The sequence below is a fragment of the Ictalurus furcatus genome, chromosome 1 (assembly GCF_023375685.1).
Source record: "Ictalurus furcatus strain D&B chromosome 1, Billie_1.0, whole genome shotgun sequence".
NCBI lineage: Eukaryota > Metazoa > Chordata > Actinopteri > Siluriformes > Ictaluridae > Ictalurus > Ictalurus furcatus.
In genome coordinates this window covers 11,811,604-11,832,753 of record NC_071255.1, presented here as the reverse complement: position 1 = coordinate 11,832,753, position 21,150 = coordinate 11,811,604, and the positions used below count along the sequence as shown (strand labels likewise).

General features: G+C 39.7%; 2 protein-coding genes across 5 annotated transcripts in view; both read right to left on the bottom strand.

The window, feature by feature from the left end:
- The window catches only part of LOC128608191 (killer cell lectin-like receptor subfamily B member 1B allele B), a 38,655-nt gene extending 28,821 nt beyond the window's left edge, over positions 1-9,834 (bottom strand). Inside the window, exon 1 of one of the 4 annotated variants that reach the window (XM_053625754.1) lies at positions 9,540-9,834. In XM_053625754.1, the coding sequence (XP_053481729.1) occupies positions 9,540-9,642 (103 nt within the window). In that variant the 5' untranslated portion in view covers positions 9,643-9,834. The remainder of the gene's footprint in view (positions 1-9,539) is intronic. The other 3 variants (XM_053625745.1, XM_053625764.1, XM_053625736.1) reach the window with 3 other exon arrangements.
- A 5,356-nt stretch (positions 9,835-15,190) lies between these two features.
- The window catches only part of LOC128608173 (natural killer cells antigen CD94), a 55,718-nt gene continuing 49,758 nt past the window's right edge, over positions 15,191-21,150 (bottom strand). The window contains exon 16 of the transcript XR_008386014.1: positions 15,191-15,355. The gene's annotated coding sequence lies outside the window, so the exon portion shown is untranslated. The remainder of the gene's footprint in view (positions 15,356-21,150) is intronic.

Here is a 21,150-nt window from a genome sequence, read left to right as displayed (position 1 = left end):
ACAAGTCTAGTTAGAAAAGTTTTATATTTCATCAGTCTGGTAGTTCTACAAACAGTGACAACAGCCAAGGTAAGTTTTATGATAAAGCCAACTTTTTCTGGTCATGTATGACATGACCAGAAAAAGTTGAGTTTCACTTTATAGTGTATTTTTGTAGGTTTGTTAGGTTTTGATAGTAACATGAAAGTAAAGTAATTAGTAATCTGGTTAATTTTAACATGCAGTTGTTACGGAATGAGTCTATAAGCAGAAGCAATCGCAGATCAAGGTCTTTATTCGCAAACTGAAGTCAATAAACAGGAGACACGGTCTAGAGTGGAAGAGATAATCGAGGTTAAACATGAAACTATATTCGAGGCATGGAACAAGAACAGGATACGAAAACACGACCGCTAGGCATACTTAACGTATTCACCAATACATTCATTTATTCAGTTAATATTGCGCGAAGTACACAGCAACACAAGGGCTTTAAATAACAAACATAATCAAGCTTGAACAGAGACAGCTGGGACCAATAATGAGACACCCTCGAACATCAACCAATACCTGAACAGGAAGAGAACAAAACCAAAACAAAGGCACTTATCCATAGGAAACAGTCCTCATTACGTAATCTCCTGCACGCGCACGCTCTGTAACTGTTCGTGCACGTCGACGCCACAGCGCCATCTGCTGGCGAGATCGTGACAGCAGTATTCACTAAAGTAATCAGATGAAGCCAGTAATCAGATCAGTAATCTTTCAAGTCGACACTTACAAACCAATCGTCTGCTTCTACAGAATGAAGAACACCGGCTGTGCACAGCATTCGAAAAGGAAGGATCTTCAGGAACAAATTCAGATGCCTCAAATCGACAATTGGGCAGAAACCACCATCCTTCTTCGGAACAAGAAAATATATCAAATAGAACCTATTGGCTTCCTGTGAACATGGGGATTAACTTTTTCTATGGCTCTCTTCTCTAACAGTAAACAAATTTCCCAAGAGAGAGCCATAGTCTGAACTGAATCTCTGACAATCGTAGGAACAATTCTTGGAAATTTGGGAGGCCGGCATCGAAACTGTGGAGTGTATCCCCTGATCAGAGTCATCAAAACCTAGGTGTCTGCTGTGTTGGTCCTCCAGTATTCCAACTGTCCTATAGAAAAACGATCGACAGCTGGCCTGAGTGTCTCAGGCTTTATGTGTGTGACTTTTAGTGGTCGTGGGGGGTCGCTGACGGGGTCCTCCTGGCAGTGGTCGATGAGGCGGCTGAAAGGCTCTAACATCTTCAGTAACACAAGGTCTTCGAGGGGGCTGTGACTGAGGCGTAGCTTGCCGGCGGAAACGTTGCTCCGATGTGGCATAGTGATGTCAGGTCTGAACTGCTAGCATCCTAAAAGTAGGGTTGTGCTGCACCTGCATCAGTTGACAAGTGGCCTCAGACTGCTTTACCCTCTTTTCCAACAGTTACATAACATTAGGAAAAAAAGATGCCTGGGAACAAATGGAAGATTTGTCAAGGTTTTCTTATAGTCCTCAGGTAGCCATGCATGGGCAAGCCACACTTGGCGGTGGGCTGCCAGACACGTGGCTCTACGACTACCCAGCTCGTGGGTCACGCAGTTTGTAGAAACTGCAAAATAGAAGGATCAACATTCGCTGGTTCTAGCTTACTGGTAGCAGCAAGAAGTAACTGACAGATTGTGTTTTCTGTACAAGTATTGTAGACAACAGACTTGTATCATTTTTTAGCAAGGGGTCTGTACAACCACATTGTGCACTGGGTCATCATACATTCCCTCACAGAGCCTCGTTAGGAGATACCATCAAGGCTGCAACAGGGTGCTCTATTTAGCATCCAAGCAATCCTTGAGTGCCACCTAGGCGGACCAGAACCACTGAGGGAATTTGAATATTCAGCCATAAAATCTTTACATGGTGGCATGGCAAAAGAAGTCGTAGCTGTGGCCTGTCTGAAAAAAACTTTCATTTGGGCAGATTGGACAGGTGACTGGTCAAGTCCTGGATGAGCAATAGCCATTTGAAGCACAGCCAATGTATCATCGGGGGAGGCCTTGGCCTGGCCAGATGACTGAATGATCCCCCACTAGACCTCTCTGCTGGATAACCAGTGAAAACATCCTGCAACATCCATCGCATTCCCATAATCGTGAAAAAAAGAATCCGAAGTACTCATAGAAAGCACGTCCAAATCAGAATGTGCAAAACAAGGGGAATCAAGAGACTCTTCCCCAGCTCCTTGATTCTGAACATTCTCATCCTCCTGTGTCACCACCACAGGTGTAAATGTGACCAGCTGAAGTGAGTGAAGCAGGCATTTCAGTGCCACCATTTCTGAAGAAAGCACAGAAACCGTCTTAGAAATTAAATTTTCCTCAACACGCGAATATTCATCACTTCGCAATGCGACCCTCTGCTTAGATGGAAGGAGAGTGCCAGCTGCCACAGACGCCGTGCGCTTCAGAGTGCGCGAAGGGGCTATATCCAGCTGCCCGAGTCCCACTGCTGAATTAGGATACATAGGTAGAAGGCTGCAGTGTAGACATGGGTCCGTGAGAGCCTCTCTCAGATGTTGAACACCCAAACACGATGAGCAGATGTCATGACTGTCGTCTGGGAGCAGAGTATTAGGGCACAGCTTATAGGTCAGTGGCAATCAAGCTGTGAGCCATAGTTACTCGCTAATAACACCCTCGGATAGCACCATAAGGTTTAAAGTTAAGCAGGATGATGGTAATGAAGCAACAAAGGCAGACAGGAAAAACTATTAAAAAAAAAAAAAAAAAAAACACTCCCTCGTATGGACCGACAGGTAAAATATCTAAAATGACCTATGGATTGAACCGAGGGGCACAGAGAATAACGAAATTCAAGGAAAGAACACTCAGACCAGCTGAATAGATGATGAGTCAACGGGGGACCATTAACTCAGTGTGGAAAACACCAGCCACCGGATTGCACCAAGAGGCACAGAGTGTTACCGATGCAAACAATATAAACTCACGAAAATGCTGCTAAAATACTCCGAATCTGTTGAAATGGTGTTGATGCGCACTGACACAGCTTGTAAGGATGATATCTCACTGCTCTGGTAAGCTGCACTTGACAGCGCGAATATATCACTCAACCAAAAACAACCTAGCTCAACCAAGCGAGAAAGTGAAAGAGGCAGAGTGCTGAGCTACTGTGGTTTATAACCCCCAGGGCTCTGCATATGTCACTACATGACTTTGTTGGTGTATTCTCTCGACCTATCTGGCTGGTGCTGCCATCATCAAATAGTGTTACACTGCCTCTGGCTATCAGTAGGAATGAAACAGAACTCTCTATGGGAAATGCCTCGGGAGTGATCGATCCTGGAAGCACCAGTAACATCACGTCTGTCAACTTACAGACCAATCACAGCCATGATGAGGAAGTCCCGCCCACTGAACATATGTGACGCTGCCGAAGGTCCCTTCGTCATTCTTAGCATATCTCTTCTCTGTACAACTGTAAGTAGGGGAGTGTAGTGAGTGAGATACCTCAGTCCTGTTTTTAGAGAACTGGGGTTACGTAAACAAAGTTTTCTTTCAAACATTCGTTCAGTACCTCACTATGGGATATGGACAACTCTCGTACTGCAGATGTGTCTGAAGCAGACCAGCTAACTGACCCTGTTACATGTATAAGTCTATATACACAGACAAATCACAATCTATTCCTCCAAAAATAAATACAGGGCATACGAGGTGTGAGAGTGGAATGAGAATAAACCGCTGTTAAGTGTCATGAAATCAGAGAGGGAACTCGGAACTACAGTTCCCAGCAGCCACGGCACCATAGTCACATGACCACCTGCACCTGAATCACGTTTCTGTTAACGAGCACTCATGTATATAGCCACAGTTTGCACTGCACTCTTTGTCTCACGTTTTTCTTGCTTTACCTTTGTCTATGTTATCGTGTTTTGTTTCTTTAGTTTATGTTTAGTCTTTTCCACACTGTTTTGCTTTAGTCATAGTGTCTTTTGTATTTTGTTGGGTTATTTATTAAAACATTTAAAATTCTGCACCTGCATCTGTCTCAACTTCATACCGTGACATTAAGCCCCACCCACACGAGATTTGTGCCCTAATGGCGAACACAAACTTGTGGAGCATAAACAAAAACTTTTAAAGCGTAAACAAAAACTCTGGCAGCACATTAATAAACCATGATTAACGAAAACAAAGCTTAGAAAACTGTTGAAAAAGAATGCTGTTTATCTGTAGACCATGTAAATTTTTTAAGTGTTTTTCTTCTTTCTCATTTCATATTTTTGTTTATTTCTTGAAAAGTTACGTTCAATACTTTTGACACAAATTTAATTCCATACTCTGTAGTATCCAGCCTAAAAAATTGAAGTGATGTCCTAAAGCCTGAGTGCCCACTACAGGGGAGTTGCAAATCTGGGGCATGAGGAGCTCTAGCAGTGAATTTATGAGGGAGGCAGGTTTGGAAAGCCTCGCCCTCCTGTTTCCTTAGATCACATTGCTACCTCATGGCAGTGACTGAAGCCCCGAAAAGGAAATCCACCTTCTGTCTGTCTGACAGCCCCGATTGCCCCAGCCACAGAGCCCGCTCGCCCACCACTGACAGTCCAATGCTGCGACCACAGCTCTGTACAACACCCCTAGATGTTCTCAGGCTGAGATCTGCAATGATGCAGCTTTCTTCCCAGAGAGCGAGGTTTGGTGTCCCGGTATCCATTTGCCTCCCCATCTCCTCCATGAGCTCTGCTTGATAAGCAGTGAGGAAAGACATGGCATTAAGAGCCCTCACTGCCAAGGCTGAAGATCAGTAGATTTTCTGCATAACCAAGGCTGTTAAGCACTCAGTACGTCCTGGCAACGAACTTGAGGTGGAAGAAAACGATGACCTGTGGTTAGAGTGGAGATGATGAGCCACTGACAGCTCAACTTGGGGCGGGGGGGGATTTGACATCCCTACGTCCTCCATATTGTGGATGTCCAGCTTAGAAAATCCTTTAACATGAACCCTGTATGAAAATTATCCCAAAAAAGTTTCAAATCTGAATCGCACACAGGGGCTGGGGGAATGAGCTGTGACCGCAGAAGATCTCTCTCCATTCCCTGGCCCACCTGCTGTGACGGCCAATTAATAGTTTTGCCTCTGCCATCCAGTACATTTCAATAAGGTCGAGCACAACCTGAACTGGGGAGGGGGTCCTCTCCCTTAATGCGCTGCCTGGCCGAAAAAGAAATTTGGTGGGAGGATCACATCGTCTTCATCCTCCTCTCCTTCCTCATCTAATAGACGAGTGATAACCCTGTTGTCATCCTCCTCGCCTTCACCAGCTAAGGTGTCCAATATGAAGAAGGGAGGCAGCTCAAGGGAGACCCCATCCATTAATTCACCCCAACTGCATGACACAGGGTGATGGAGAAAGGCAGGGGTCTCCTTTATTAGTGGCTATGACTTGCACTTTTCTCTCCAACACCCTTGATAGGAATAGAGTACAGTGGGGACAACACTCGAGGTTCATGGGTGCCGATCTGAGCATGTTTCACCCCCAGACATGAGATGCTCCAGGGATGGGAATCCTTGCATGAAACCATCAAGCCACAATCGCACGGACATGATTTCTTTCACCTTTGCTCCACCACCTGCAGAACCAGTGGTCCCATAATGCAAAAACCTAAACTCACCACAATGTGCCATTTAGGAAAAGAACAAGGAGAGAATTTGCTGTAACACATTAATTCTCTTAATGTATCCCAAGCAAATAATAGGCTATTCACCACAACAGTGAATAAACCCGATAGCAAAAACAGCCATGTTCAGTGACATACCTTTACAGCTTGTTGGTGAACTTCTGAGCAACTATCTTTAGCAGGTTTTGCTGACGATAGCTTCCAGTTTGATCGGGAAAGAGAACGAGAATGACGAAGGGACCTTCGGCAACATCTTATATGTTAAGGAAGCAGGACTCCTTCATCGCGGGCGTGATTGGTCAGTCAACTGACAGACGTGGTGTTATTCCAGGATCGGTCACACCTGAGGCGTTTCCCATAGTGAGATACTGAAAGAATGTTTGAACGAGACCCATTCAACTTGAAACTGCCAAGGCTTTGAAAGCATTAGGAATCAAGTTACCAGTTGCCAAAGCAAAACTGTTAATTTCACACTGACATGAATGTCCGGCTGCCTGAACTTCAGAGCCAAGACGTTTGTGCTATTGACCTTTCTTATTAGTTCATGCAGTGTTTTGTAGTAAAGTACTGTGTTACTCTTCCCATTGTACTTGCATATACATGTATTTTAAAAATACTAATATTTAATCGTATATAATCATAATCGTTTTTTTCATGAAAGTAGCCTTTATATTGTGTTCATCACACAATATGTATTCCCATACATTGTCTAATATACAGTATCTCACAAAAGTGAGTACACCCCTCACATTTTTGTAAATATTTGATTATATATATTAAATGTGACAACACTGAAGAAATTACACTTTGCTACAATGTAAAGTAGTGAGTGTACAGCTTGTATAACAGTGTAAATTTTCTGTCCCCACAACTTACTTGTGATGGCAGTGCAGCACACAACATAATATTAAACAGTAACAGAAAAATAATATAAATTGCCAAGTTATTCATGTATATATAAAAGGTTAAATTAATAAATAAAATAATTTTTAAAAGAATAAGAAATATAATAAATGAGGTACAACACAGAGGTTTGTTTGTTCTCTTCAAGCTGAACACACACATAGGTTGCTATTAAGAACTCAGATTAGACCCTTAGATCCTTCACAAATAAGAGGTGAACAAATTTGTTTAATACTAATGAGCGCTTACCCCATATCTTTATTTAGATATTTATATTTTATATTTTCATAATCTATATTAAAGGAATTTGTCATAATGTGTATGAAATCGAAACACTGCAGACACAAAACATAATTAACAGTAAGACACATAAAGGTTTATCAGCAAGACAAATGTAACTAAAACACCCGCTGTCAAAATTTTGTTAGCACTATAAATGGGGTGTGTTTTTGATCTTGTAAACCTGTGTTGGGAACAGGAGTATAATTTCAACAGGTGTAATGTTAACACTGTGGAAATTATACTTCCCCTCTGGTAAACCCATCTATTGAAGCAAGAGTCCAATGCTTTTGAGGACACAGTCTCCATAACAAGATGTGTCAGCAGTATAAATGATGTGTCCGTGAAAAAAATATTGAATAGGCACATACTGAAGTCATGTGGCTTTGTATTAAACCCTGGAATGAACTCATTAATCTTTATAGCTTTAAGAAACAGCAGCTGACCTCAAAACAGTTGTTCCTGTTATTTCAAATGTAGGTTTATTAGCTATACAAGACTTAAAATTGAAAAAAGAAAAACATGACAACAGTTTTTGGACCTTTGTATGTTGGAAAATTGTGATGAGTTTAGATTTAAATCATTGTCTTTTCAAGGGTTAATCATCACTGATGTGACTAATATTAACATTTTCTATACCGCTTATCCTACAGGGTCATGGGGAACCTGAAGCCTATCCCAGGGAGCAAAAGGTGGGGTACACCCTGGACAGGGTGACAGTCCATCGCAGGGCACAATCACATACACATTCACACACTATGGACACTTTGGACACACCAATCAGCCTACCATGCGTGTCTTTGGACTGGGGGAGGAAACCCCCACAGCATGTGGAGAGTATGCAAACTCTGCACACACAGGGCTGCAGTGAGAATCAAACCACCAACCTTGGCGGTCTGAGGCAAACGTAGTAACCTCTAAGCCACCATGCGCCCTACTTCTATTTTTTGAGATATATTGAAACATTGATATATAACTTTCATACAACTTAAAAAAATGTGGGAATCTACTGGCCTACGGTTACACTCAGTGCTCAAAGTGAGCCAGTACTCACCGGTACACTGTACTAGCACTTATACATTTGACTCTTTGGCGTACCGTGACTTTTTCTTGCATACCGGCACTTCTCAAAAGCTGCCGGTCCTCTTTTCTGCCTATCTCCATAACAGGTTATTCATAATTACCCTTCATAAACTACATTACCCAGGGGTCACTATGTGACGCTCACCTGCTTCCATTCTCTTGACAAGTCTCAATTAATTTTTTTATGTTGTTTTTTTTTTTAAATTCAAAGATAAATAATGTTAATGCTCGTCTATCGTTATGTAACATAACATTAATGCTAATCTAAGTAACCTAACAATAATGCTAAGTAACATTAATGCCAATAATGTTGACCTGGCTACAAAAGGGCACAAAGTGAACACGTGAGTCAGACAATGAGCACGTTTACATGCACATTAAATTCCGTTTAAAGTCTATATTCGGGTTGCAGCCACATTCCGAATATGATGTTCAGAATATTCCTGTATACATGGTTGTTGTAAGTATGCCTGAGTTGCCATTCCTAAATAGGTAACCCACAGCTAAGCATCTGTTAGCATCCACAATTCGAACTGAGCATATATCCTTTCATTGGATTTTCTGTATAAGGTATTTACATGCAACAAAATTATGATAAACATGCACACCCACGTACATAACATATTAATAACAAAACTAATAGTATATAGTCTCATACAGGTATCATACAAATATTGCATTATTATATTATTACATTATTACAGTAACATACATATGTTATTACATTATTAAATTATAATATGTTGTAGTTCTATATTATAAAATTAATTGTTTGGTAAGTGGTTGTCCCTTGGAGTAAATAAATGAATGTTGTGAACTTCAGCAATATCTCCTAGTAGCTTTTATTCACTGAAGAAATTCAGAAAGTAGTACTTAATAATTAGCCGATACCGGCCGATACACACGCCAACATGTGAATAAGGGGAGAACTGGCATTTTTTCCCACTTCAAACACTGGTTACATTACAAACATTTAATTTACTTGTATATTAGACAATGTAGGGAAATATATTGTGTGATGAACGCTATATAAAGCCTACTTTCATGAAAAAATATTTTTTAAGATTATGATTATATGTGATTAAATATTAGTATTTTTAAAATACATGTATATGCAAGTGCAAGTTTCTAATGCTTTCAAAGCTTTGGCAGTTTCAAGTTGAATGGATCTGCCATGTTTCTTTGCACCTTTTATACAAACTAATTCAATTTCTACTTATTAATTTAGGTTTAGACATCTTCCATATACAGTATGTTCTTGGTGCTAGTTCTGTGAAAAATCAAAGGGGAGTATGATTTGTCTGGGCATCAGATTTTTGTACAACAGTGGGGTTAAAGAAAAATATCTTCAGGGCTACTGCCCTGAATGCCCAATGCCAGGCCTCAATGCATGATGCCCCTGGACAAAAAGTCAGGCACGGGAAAGGTAAGCAGAAGAAAATATTTTGAAATTTGCTAAAAGGTTTCAGTGTAAGTAGCTTATCAGTATCCAAATACCCACTTGTAGAGACACAATGCTATCAATGCTTTTTTTTAGGTTTTGACATTTAAAGTTTAAAAAAAAATGTTACCTTTTGTTCCTTCCATGTTGCCTTTCTCTGCATCCTTATTGTCTGGTACTTCTGCTGGAATGATCTCTTTCATCTCTACCTCAGCCATTTTCTCTCCGTCCATGGTCTCTCACTTTCTCTGCTGATATTGTTTCGTTTTCTTGACCAAACCCCTTACTGTCCGAAGGCAGACAAAAAGACTTATATGGGGACTTATATAACTACTGTAATCAGGGGCGGACTTAGCACTAGGCACCTAGAATTTCCAGAAATGTATTATTGGCATTTTCTCAACCAATTTCTTGAGCAATCTCCCTGAGATGCTTTTTAAACAGTATTAAAGGCCTTCCCACCTATGCTGGACTTTTATTGGCTGCTTCTTGGAATATTTTGCTCCAAGTCATCCCTTTAAAAATATATATATATTTGTAAATAAAATGATAGTTTTCTAATGAAAGAAATGAATATGTTGGCACAATTATATTTTTGTCCACAACACCGATTTCAAACATTCAATCAAACACCTTCAGATCAAAAGGTTTTTAAGATCATGAGAAACACTTTATTCTCCAAGTGTCTCCAAACATTTGACTGGTAGTTTATTATATTATATTAGTTCACGCTCATCCCATGTCTTGCTGTCTTCACACTTCCTCATCATACTTTTATAATAACACACCATTAACACAACACCGCCACTTCTCTTTTTATTTCATGACTTTTGTCCGCTATTGTCACTCCTTCTTCTAAGAACCCGAGTTTCAGAATTGTACTGTTTAGTCAGGCCAGGATTACTGTAACACAATGTGGTGTCCTAGGGTGCCCTAAATATCAATTTGTCAACAGGGTCATATATTTGGCCAGAAATAATGGTAAATAAGCCTTACATTTAGCAGAATGTAGAAAGAATCTTCTTTCTTGACCTAAATCCTTAAATCCTCAAAGTTGAAAAAAATATATTAATTATTATAGTCTCTCTCTCTCTCTCTCTCTCTCTCTCTCTCTCTCTCTATCTATCTATCTATCACTCTCTATTGTATATATAAAATATCTGTTTGCATCTCTTCCAGTAAATTATATATATATAGAAAACATCGCAAATATTTTTAATGGTCTAGTCTTTATCTTAATCAATTGGTGCCCCCAGTTGGCTGGTGTCCACTCATCCAATCGCATGAATGTCTTTATTCGATTCTTGGAATTGTCAAGTTTCGAATTAGACACAAACTCCATAACAAGAAGCTTTCAACACTTAAAGAGGCAGAAACATAACCAACGTATGTAGACTCCCTCTGTCCTGAGCATCCTGGAATCCTGAGCTATCTTTTAAGGTGCCATATTCTCTCTCAAACTACCAACACTCCATCATCTCTCTTCTCCTTACCCTCCTGCCAACCCTTCAACAAACAAGCACTTCAGGGGATTAATTAGCAGTCTATGTATAAGCGTCTGTGTTTATATGTTAGCCTCTGAGTAGACTTATGTGTTTATATGTTAGCCTTACAGAACATCTTATAACTGAACAAAGCTACTCCAATCAGTTCATGCAGGAACAAATAGCAGCAGAACTTTTGTTCCATGTGCAAGATTTTCGTAATTTATAGATGTCTTCACCTCTATGATATTTTCCTAAAATGTTTTCATCTAGTTATCAAAGTTTTAACATGACATCCTGGATTTTTTTTCAGGCAGCTAAATTTAGTACCATTAAAGCAAGATTATTTAAATCTTCCTTTAACACATATATCAGTTACTTAATTTCTATGTCTCGCTTAGTTGAGATTTGTTTTGTGTTAACAAAAAGGCAGTTTTTGAACTAATAAGCGCTAATCATTGTAAAGGTCAGTACAGCAGGTTCAGTCATTGCTAAAGAATACATTGTACAATGAGCAAATTCCCCATTTTGACAGGAACAGATGTTGCATCATTTTTACAAAACAAAAATGAGATAAGTTCCCAATTATCATAGATTCTCTTTAAGAATTTGATGATATGTCAAAGAATAAATATGCAAATACCCATTAATCAGCATAATTTATGCACAAATATAGATCTTTGTGATGTAGTATTGCTAATCCACATTTTCTGCTGTGTTCTGAGACCAATAAACAAAGCTAAATTTATACCACAGCACTGTTAAATTCTCAAATCTGATTGGTCAGAAGGCATTGATTTATTTTCCATAACAGCAGCCCTAAACAGCTGTCCATCCATTCATCTTCTATACCGCTTATCCTTTTCAGGGTCACGGGAAACCTGGAGCCTATGCCAGGGAGCATCGGGCACAAGGCGGCATACAATCACACACATTCATACACTTTGGATCAGCCTACCAAGCATGTTTTTGGACTGGGGGAGGAAACTGGAGTACCCAGAGGAAAGCAGCACGGGGAGAACATGCAAACTCCACAAACACAGGGCCACAGTGGGACTCGAACCCCAACCCTAGAGTTGTGAGGCGAACGTGCCCTCCCTAAACAGCTGTGTTGGTTGTAATTTATGTAAAGCTGCTATAATGTATGGAATAAACTTGACATTCCATAACATCAGCTGTAACTATAAACAGTTAAAAACAGACTGTGTTGTTCATTTGGCATGCTGTTATTGGAAAACAAATGAGAGAGTACACTGGAAACAATGGAATATGTGGTCAGATTTAGGAAATAAATAATAGTTTACATAAAATATAAGTTTCTCATCAAAACGTCATTTCATTGTTTATACTAAACTTTAAACAAGTTTCTAATTACTAGATTGAATTGTGTAGAGTAATCGTGATCAATTCATATAGTATTACCGTAGCCTAAACCAAACACATTATGAAATCTCGCGAGGATGTCAGCACTGACGGGAATACGCAGCCGCTCTATCTGAAAGCACGGTTAATCTAGACTCTAGAGGCACATAATTTTTCAGGGGCGCGGCTTTTAGACGCTTTGCGGTAATAGCGCTGAAAGCATAAAGCGAGCGGCCTCGAGCTTCTACCCAACCAAAGCAACTTAACTTTCAACAAAACGATCATTTAAAATAATAATAATCAGAAGATGAAGAGGAAGAAGAAAAATAAATAAGAATATGAAAGTAATAAACACACAAACACACAACAATTCACAGTATTTGTATAATATCATACTAATATTTTACTTCAATTTACTGCTAGACATGAACAAATCTCAAATCCACTCACATCAGTTCACAGTGAGCTCCTCTATGCCCACAATAGAGATTAATTCATTTTACTATAGAATTTTAAAGTAACGGCTCTTTAAAGTCAGAGGATCTATCAATATAATTGTGCCATGGAGGCACTTTTTAATCCATTGTCCCTTTTATAATGCATCCAAATAGCCTGGTTCACTTATACTGACAGTGATTTTGATCAATTATATTGACAGTCAATTATATTGACCATGTGGTTTTGAATTGCAATTATGTTAAAATGCTACAGTAAAACAATTTATACATAGAGGAGCTCACTGTGAACTGATGTAAGTGGGTTTGTGATTTGAATGTCCTTTTTACTTCAGCAGTAAGCTCAAGTAAATTTATTCATGGTTTGATTTCTATAATAATAATAATAATAATAATAATAATAATAATAATAATAATAATAACAACCTCCACTCTTCTGGGAAGGCTTTCCTGTAGGTTTTGGAACATGCTGTGTGAAGTTGCTCATTCAGCCACTAGAGAAATAGTGAGGTCAGGCACTGATGTTGGGTGAGGGGACCTGGGTTGTACTCAGCATATCAATTTATCCCAATGGAGCAGGTTTGGACCCTTTAGTCCCAGTGAAGAGAAATTGTAATGCTACAGCATACAAAGATATCCTATACAACTCTGTAGCTCCAACTTTGTGGGGAAGGTTGGATTCATGGTCAGGTATCCACAAACTTTTGGCTATATAGTGTGGCATTAATGTGTTATTTGTAATGTTATGTAGGGTTCTCCAGTATATCGAAATATTACATCACTCAGATGCAACCAATCTTTAGTGGTATAGCACTTGTGAGCTCCTCCACCATTGTTTTATATGAACAGCAAACAGAACAGAGCCCCAGGTTTATAACCTGAAAATTCTCAGAAGGTTGATACTGGATCATATGAACTATTTATATCAGTTCAAGTTCATGTGGTTGAGTGAAACTGCCCTCTTAGGATTTTACACACATAAACTAAACTCTGTAATAAACAGCACTGTAAATGAATCCAGAAATTGTATGACATTTTCAAAAAATATGCCTTCAATGCCAAGTCTAGTCGATCTTGTTGCTAATTGTTATGCCTCAAATACTCATAAAATATACTTCAAACTATTTCAGACATTTGACCCTGTCCACCACCTAGTGGCAGAGGCAAAACATCATCTTAACCTGCAATTTCCCCATCTGAACTCTAAATCAGTGGACTGTATACATGACCATCTATCCACACCAGCGATGTACCCCATTACGCTCTTCACCATGTTTGAGCTGACTGTGGGAATGACTGATTAGTCTGTGGACCACACTATTGTGCATGTGGTCTTCTTCATTGTGGTGTCCCATCTCCTCCTCCTCTGCCTCCTTAGGGCCATGATGAGTGACACACGGTTGCACAGGAGATGAACAGGTAAGTATAAAAGTAAAAAAAAAAAACTAGAAATGGCAAAACTAAACCGAATGTAAATTTAGACAGCAATTTGTGGCACTGATTGTAGTTTACTGTGTCATTTTGAATGATCGTTTAGTATATCGTTTACTTTGTATTCTGTGTATGTGTTAGCCACCTCTTTGATTAATGGAACATCAGCTGCTGCGGTGTTTGTAACCAAGGCTGGGTATGTGTGGTTTGCACTATGGCCTGGGAGACCGCTGGTATCTCTGGTAAGGAACACAAGTATGATGGCCAATAATATTATAATCATGACCATATTTATCACCATCATGATATTACCATATAAATCATAGTTTAAACCCTCATTTAACACTGTTATTATTTCAGAGTGGAGGACTGCAATGACCAGATTATGCAGAAGATCAGACAGTATTTTGTGTTCACAAAATATGATGACTCAGACAAGAAAGAGGGAAGTGAGAGAAACGACCCAGGCCCAAGACCCAGCAGGCATGAAAAGCATGCAAGATACTGAAGGGCTTTGCTGGCAGATTACACACCACAGCCTTCTCATTTTAGACACAAAGAACAGAGCATTAACATGCTCAAGAGATGAAACCTGTTTGAGAGATGAAACGTGTTGGAAGTATACTGATTCTGTACAACTTCATGTCATTATTTTATTGAGTGAATACTACTTTGTGGTGAAAAATTAGAAATTTTATTATTTTTTAAATTGAATCACTGAAAAAACAATCTCCTCGCTACTTAATTTATAGTCAGCTATAGGTATATATTTATAATATATATTTTAAAATACATTCTGCAAAATTATTTTTTAAAAATAATGCAAAGTATCAGTGCAGTTAAAAACATTACAATTTACATGTAATATAAGCACAGAGTCACTTTCAATGAATATACTTTCTATTCTCATTTTCTCAATCTTGATTGTGTATCACAGAACAGGATTGTTTCATGTACTGATTCTGTTTTTACCATTTTCGAACTGCATTTGTAAAAATTAAGTAAAAGAATAAAATGATGATATTAAAGGCAAATGTAGCAGATGTATGTGATGGTTATAGTTGATCATTCTCCACTTTTAATCTCTCTGGCAGATGTACTGTGACAACACCCCACAGCGGTTTGAAATCCAGTTGTTCATTTGTGACCGCTCTGCCTTTAACAGTGCACAGGAGCCTTGAGAGTTTGGTTGTGGGTGGCCAGGGGCCCAGTAGCTGCCAATAAAAATAAAAATAAAAAACTTGTTTAGTTACACATACACTGACTGGCCACTTTAATAGGAATACCTATTACCTAATAGGAGTACCCTGCCTCTTTATAAAATTATCCAGTGACCCAATCATGTGGCAGCAGAACAATGCATAAAATCATGTGAAGACCTTCAGTTAAACTGTCAAAAAAAGTCAGAAACTGATGATCTTCTGGGACTTTCACACACAACAGTCACTAGAGTTTACACAAAATCCAGTGAGCAGCAGAGACGGCAGAATCGCCTTGCTGATGAGAGATGTCAGAAGTGAATTTTCTTCCCCTTCCTATGATATTTATACTTAATTCATGATTTATATACATACAGCTCTTAATTTTGTACAATTCTATGAAAAAACATATTGGCAAGTCTATTGATTTATTAACTGTATTTATTAAACTAGTTGCGTTTACGTAGCAAAGACAAAACTGCATGTCACAGGCAGTGGGTTAACTACACTCACTGAACACTTTATTAGGAACACCTGTACACCTACATATTCATGCAATTATCTAATCAGCCAATCATGTGGCAGCCGTGCAATGCATAAAATCATGCAGACACGGGTCAGCAGCTTCAGGTAATGTTCATATCAACCATCAGAATTCGGGGAAATGTAATCTCACTGATTGCTGGTTGTTACGAAACAGGGCTTGGAGACAGGAAGTGCGTGCAGGAAAGCAGTCTTTATTGTGCCACTAAAATAAACACACGAGGAGGCAGGAAACCAGATCTAAACATAAAACTCTAACTCAAGCAGTTCCCCTCCAACTATAAACAAAAAGGAAACAATCTTAACAAATGGCAGAAACACATAACTAAAGCATGAACATCTCCTTTAACTAAAGCAGGAACATCTCATGTAACTAGAACAGGAGCATGTAACTAGAACAGGAGCATCTCATGTAACTAGGACAGGAACATCTCATGTAACTAGGACAGCATAACAACACTCAACTATGACAGGGTATAAACTAAGGAACAGGAAAACAAACAGAGCATGGCAACATCACAACCTGGCACCATTATACATACCATCGTCTTCTCTGTTAGTCCTTTCTCCTCCTTATTTTACTTGGCTTGATGGTCCGGTCCGGTCCTGTCCTGTCCTGTCCTGTACTTTACTTTACTTTACTTTACTTTACTTTACTTTACTTTACTTTACTTTACTTTACTTTACTTTATTTAATGCCGCACGATGTACGCAGCAACGCAAGGGGTTTAAGTAGACAGTCCCTTGATTGCCGACAGCTGGCAACACTTAACCCAGCTTTAGCGTCCATGCACTTCAATCACGTGCACGTGAGCGTTCTCAAGCTGCCCGTGCATGTAGTCACCACAGCGCCATCTGCCGGCGGTAGCATAACACTGGTGCTAGACGGGCTGGTTTCTATAACTGCTTATCTCCTGGGATTTTCATGCACAACAGTCTCTAGAGTTTACTCAGAATGGTGCAATAAAGAAAAAACATCCAGTGAGCAGCAGTTCTGTGGACGGAAATGCCTTGTTGATGAGAGAGATCAACGGAGAATGGACAGACTAGTTTGAACTGACAGAAAGGGTACAGTAACTCAGATAAGCACACTGTACAATTGTGATGAGCAGAAAAACCTCTCAAATTGCACAAACACGTTGAACCTTGAGGCGGATAGGCCACAACAGCAGAAGAGCATGTCGGGTTCCACTTTTGTCAACCAAGAACAGAAAGCTGAGGCTGCAGTGGGCACCGGCTACTTCCAGCATGATAATGCACCATGTCACAATGTGACAATGAGCTCAATGTTCTTCAGTGGCCTGAATCCAATCGAACACCTTTAGGATGTGGTAGAGCAGGAGATTCGCAGCATGAAAGTGCACCTGAAAAATCTGCAGAAATTGCATGATGTAATCGGACAACATGGTTTTGAGAGTAAAGAGAGGCTCTATCTATTATTTATGGTGTTCCTAATGAAGTGCTCAATGACCCTACAGCTAGATGTTTGTATCTTGCTAGAAGAAATGACCATTTAAAAGTATGTTGAAAAAGAACAATATCTCCAACACATTAACACTGCACTAATTAACTGACCAGGGCTTTTTCTTTACACAGCACATAACGCATTGAAGAAAAGAGATTCCAAAATGAATGTTTTTGTGATATGTCAATCTGGAAAGGGTTACAAAGCCATTTTTAATGCTCTGTTACTCCAGCAAACCACAGTGAGAGCCATTATCATGGAATGAAAAAAATTTGGAACAGTGCTGAATCTTTCCAGTAGTACTAGCAAGTACTAAAAATTCTTACAAAATTCCTCCAAGAGTGCAATAACGACTCATCCAAGAAGCAACAAAAACCCAAACAAATATTTAAGGACCTGCAGGCCTCACTCGCCTCAGATAGCATCTGCATTCACACTTCCACCATTAGAAAAAGACTGGGCAAGAAATGGTATACATGGGAGAGTTGCATGGTAAAATCCTCTGCTAAGTAAGAGGAACATAAAGCCTCATCTCACATGTGCCAAAAAACATCTTGACCCCCAAGACTTTTTGGATAATGTTGTGTGAACTGATGAGTCAAATGTGGAACTGTTGCAAGACATGGGCCCATTACATGGCCTAAAGCTATGTATGTAGCTAACATCATACTAACAGTCAAACAAGCAAGTCCATCCCTTACTGGCTCAAATGAAAGAAAATTAAGGTTTTGGAGGTGGAGGTGGCTACAAGTGCAGATAAGAGCTTTATTGAAGAGAGGCAGGCAAATCCAAAATGTGAGACATAGGCATGATCAAACAAGCAAATAGTCAGGCGATCGGCAAACAGGTATGAACAAGGCAAAATAGAATCAAAAAACAAGGACGAGAACAGGATCAAAACTACGGCACAGAAACAAAGAACAAAAGGCTTGGCATGGTGATACCTAATACTTCGCAGCGAACAAAAAACCACAAGGGGTTTAAATACCGAACGAAATCAAGGGTGAAGCACAAAACAGGTGAGACTAATGATGACACATAAGGGAACAACCAATGGCAATACAGGGGTGGAGACAGGACAGAAATCATAACAAATGCACATGTCAAAAGTAAGCAAAGTCAATGTCACTGAAACCCGGAAGCACGCGTGCTACAGCACTAACGTGAGGGGAAATCATGACAGGAGTGGCAGAGTCAATGTCCTGACTTGAGTCCCATTGAGATGCTGTGGGAGGACCTTAAACACGCACTACATGTTCGAAACACCTCAAATGTGGCTGAATTAAAGCAATTCTACAATGAAGAATGGGCCAAAATTCCTCCACAGTGATGTGAAAGACTGATCTCCAGTTATCAGAAGTGTTTGGATGCAGTTGCTACTGCTAAAGGTGGCACAACCAGATATTAAGTTTAGGAGGCAATGACTTTTTCACATGGGTGATAGACAATATATGGCCAAACGCATGTGAACATCTGAACATCACACCCAAACTTGAGCCTTCCCCAAACTGTTGCCACAAAATAGGAAACACACAATCAGGATGTCTTTGTTTGGTGTAGCACCAAGATTTTCCTATACTGGAATTAAAGGTCTCCAAACCTGTTCCAGCATGACAATGCCCCTGTGCACAAAGCAAGATCCATGAAGACATTGCTTGCCAAGGCTGGTGTGGAAGAACTCAAGTGGCTTGCTCAGAGCCCTGACCTCAAACTCACTGAACACTTTTGGGATGAATTGTGAATTGAAATTTGGGATGAAACATTGAAACATGGACTGTGCCCCAGGTCTCCTCACCTGACATTAGTGCCTGACTTCATTAATGCTTTTATTGCTGAATGAGCACACATTCCCACAGCCACGTTACACCTGATCATCACACTCATGTGTGTTTGAACATCCTGTTCCAGTGTTAGTCCACCTTTGCTGTTATAATAATCTCTGCTCTTCTGGGAAGGCTTTCCACTAGATTTTGCAGCGGAGATTTGTGTTCATTCAGCCACAAGAGCATTAGTGAGGTCAGGCACTGATGTCAAGTGAGGAAGCTTGGGGTGCAGTTTGCATTCCAGTTTATCTCAAAAGTGTTCAGTGGGGTTGAAGTCCACACCAACCTTAGCAAACCATATCTTCATATAGCTCACTTTATGTATAGGTGTACATTTTGTGTGTTGTCATGCAGGAACAGGTTTGGGCCTTTTAGTTCCGATGAAGGGAAACTGTAATGCTACAGCATACAAATACATTCTATATACAAATACATGCTATCAGATCAATGTTTAGAGTATTTTGCTTCGCTTAGAGAGACCGAACTAGCTACATTAATCTCTTCAGCCAATTCATCAACTTGCATACTATATCCCGTACCTACATGTTTGTTTAAACAGATTTGTCCAGGAGTAATTGAACCACTTCTAAATATAATCAATTCTTCCCTAAGCACTGGCTATGTACCTAAATCACTTAAATTAGCAGTTATTAAACCCTTGATTAAAAAACCTGATCTTGACCCGTCTCAATTGTCCAGCTATAGACCAATATCAAATCTCCCCTTCATCTCTAAGATTTTAGAAAAGGTTGTAGCAAAGCAGTTATGCTCATACTTAGATAGGAATAACATTCATGAAATGTATCAGTCAGGGTTTAGACCTCATCATAGCACAGAGACAGCATTAGTTAAAGTAGTAAATGACCTTCTACTGACCTACGATCAGGGTTGTGTCTCTCTGCTTGTGTTACTCGACCTTAGTGCAGCTTTTGATACTATAGATCACACTATTCTCCTTGATAGATTAGAAAATGTTGTTGGTATTAAGGGAACAGTCCTCTCCTGGCTCAGGTCTTATCTGACCGATCGTTATCAGTTCGTAGATGTAAATGGTGAATTCTCCATGCGTACTGAGGTTACTTTTGGAGTTCCACAGGGTTCTGTTTTAGGCCCACTGCTCTTTACTTTATATATGCTACCCCTAGGTCAAATTATTCGTAAACATGGAATTAGCTTCCACTGTTATGCTGATGATACACAGTTGTATGTTTCAGCGAAGCCAGAGGACAGACAGAAGCTTAGTAAAGCTGAGGATTGTGTAAAGGACATTAGACATTGGATGTTAACTAACTTCCTTCTACTTAATTCTGATAAAACAGAAATACTTTTATTAGGCCCACGTGTAGCTAGAAGTAATCTTTCTGATCACATGGTTTCTCTGGATGGTCTTTCTGTTTCATCATGTGCAGCAGTTAAAGACCTTGGAGTGATTATTGACTCCAGCCTATCATTTGATGCTCATGTAGATAATATTACTAGGATAGCCTTCTTTCATCTCAGAAATATTTCTAAAATAAGAAACATATTGTCACTACATGATGCGGAAATACTAGTTCATGCATTCGTCACCTCTAGATTAGATTACTGTAATGCCTTACTGTCTGGATGTTCCAGTAGGAATATAAATAAGCTCCAGTTAGTCCAGAATGCAGCTGCTAGAGTCCTAACTAGAACTAGAAGGTACGACCATATCACACCGATATTATCAATACTGCATTGGCTCCCAGTAAAATCTCGCATTAACTATAAAATACTTTTATTAACCTATAAAGCACTAAATGGTCTCGCGCCACAATATCTAAGCGACCTTTTGGTTTTATATGATCCGCCACGCCTACTTAGATCAAAAGATGCAGGCTATTTGACGGTACCTCGAATAGTGAAGGCTACAGCAGGGGGAAGAGCTTTCTCTTATAGAGCCCCACAGTTATGGAACAGTCTTCCTATTAGTGTTCGGGACTCAGACACAGTCTCAGTGT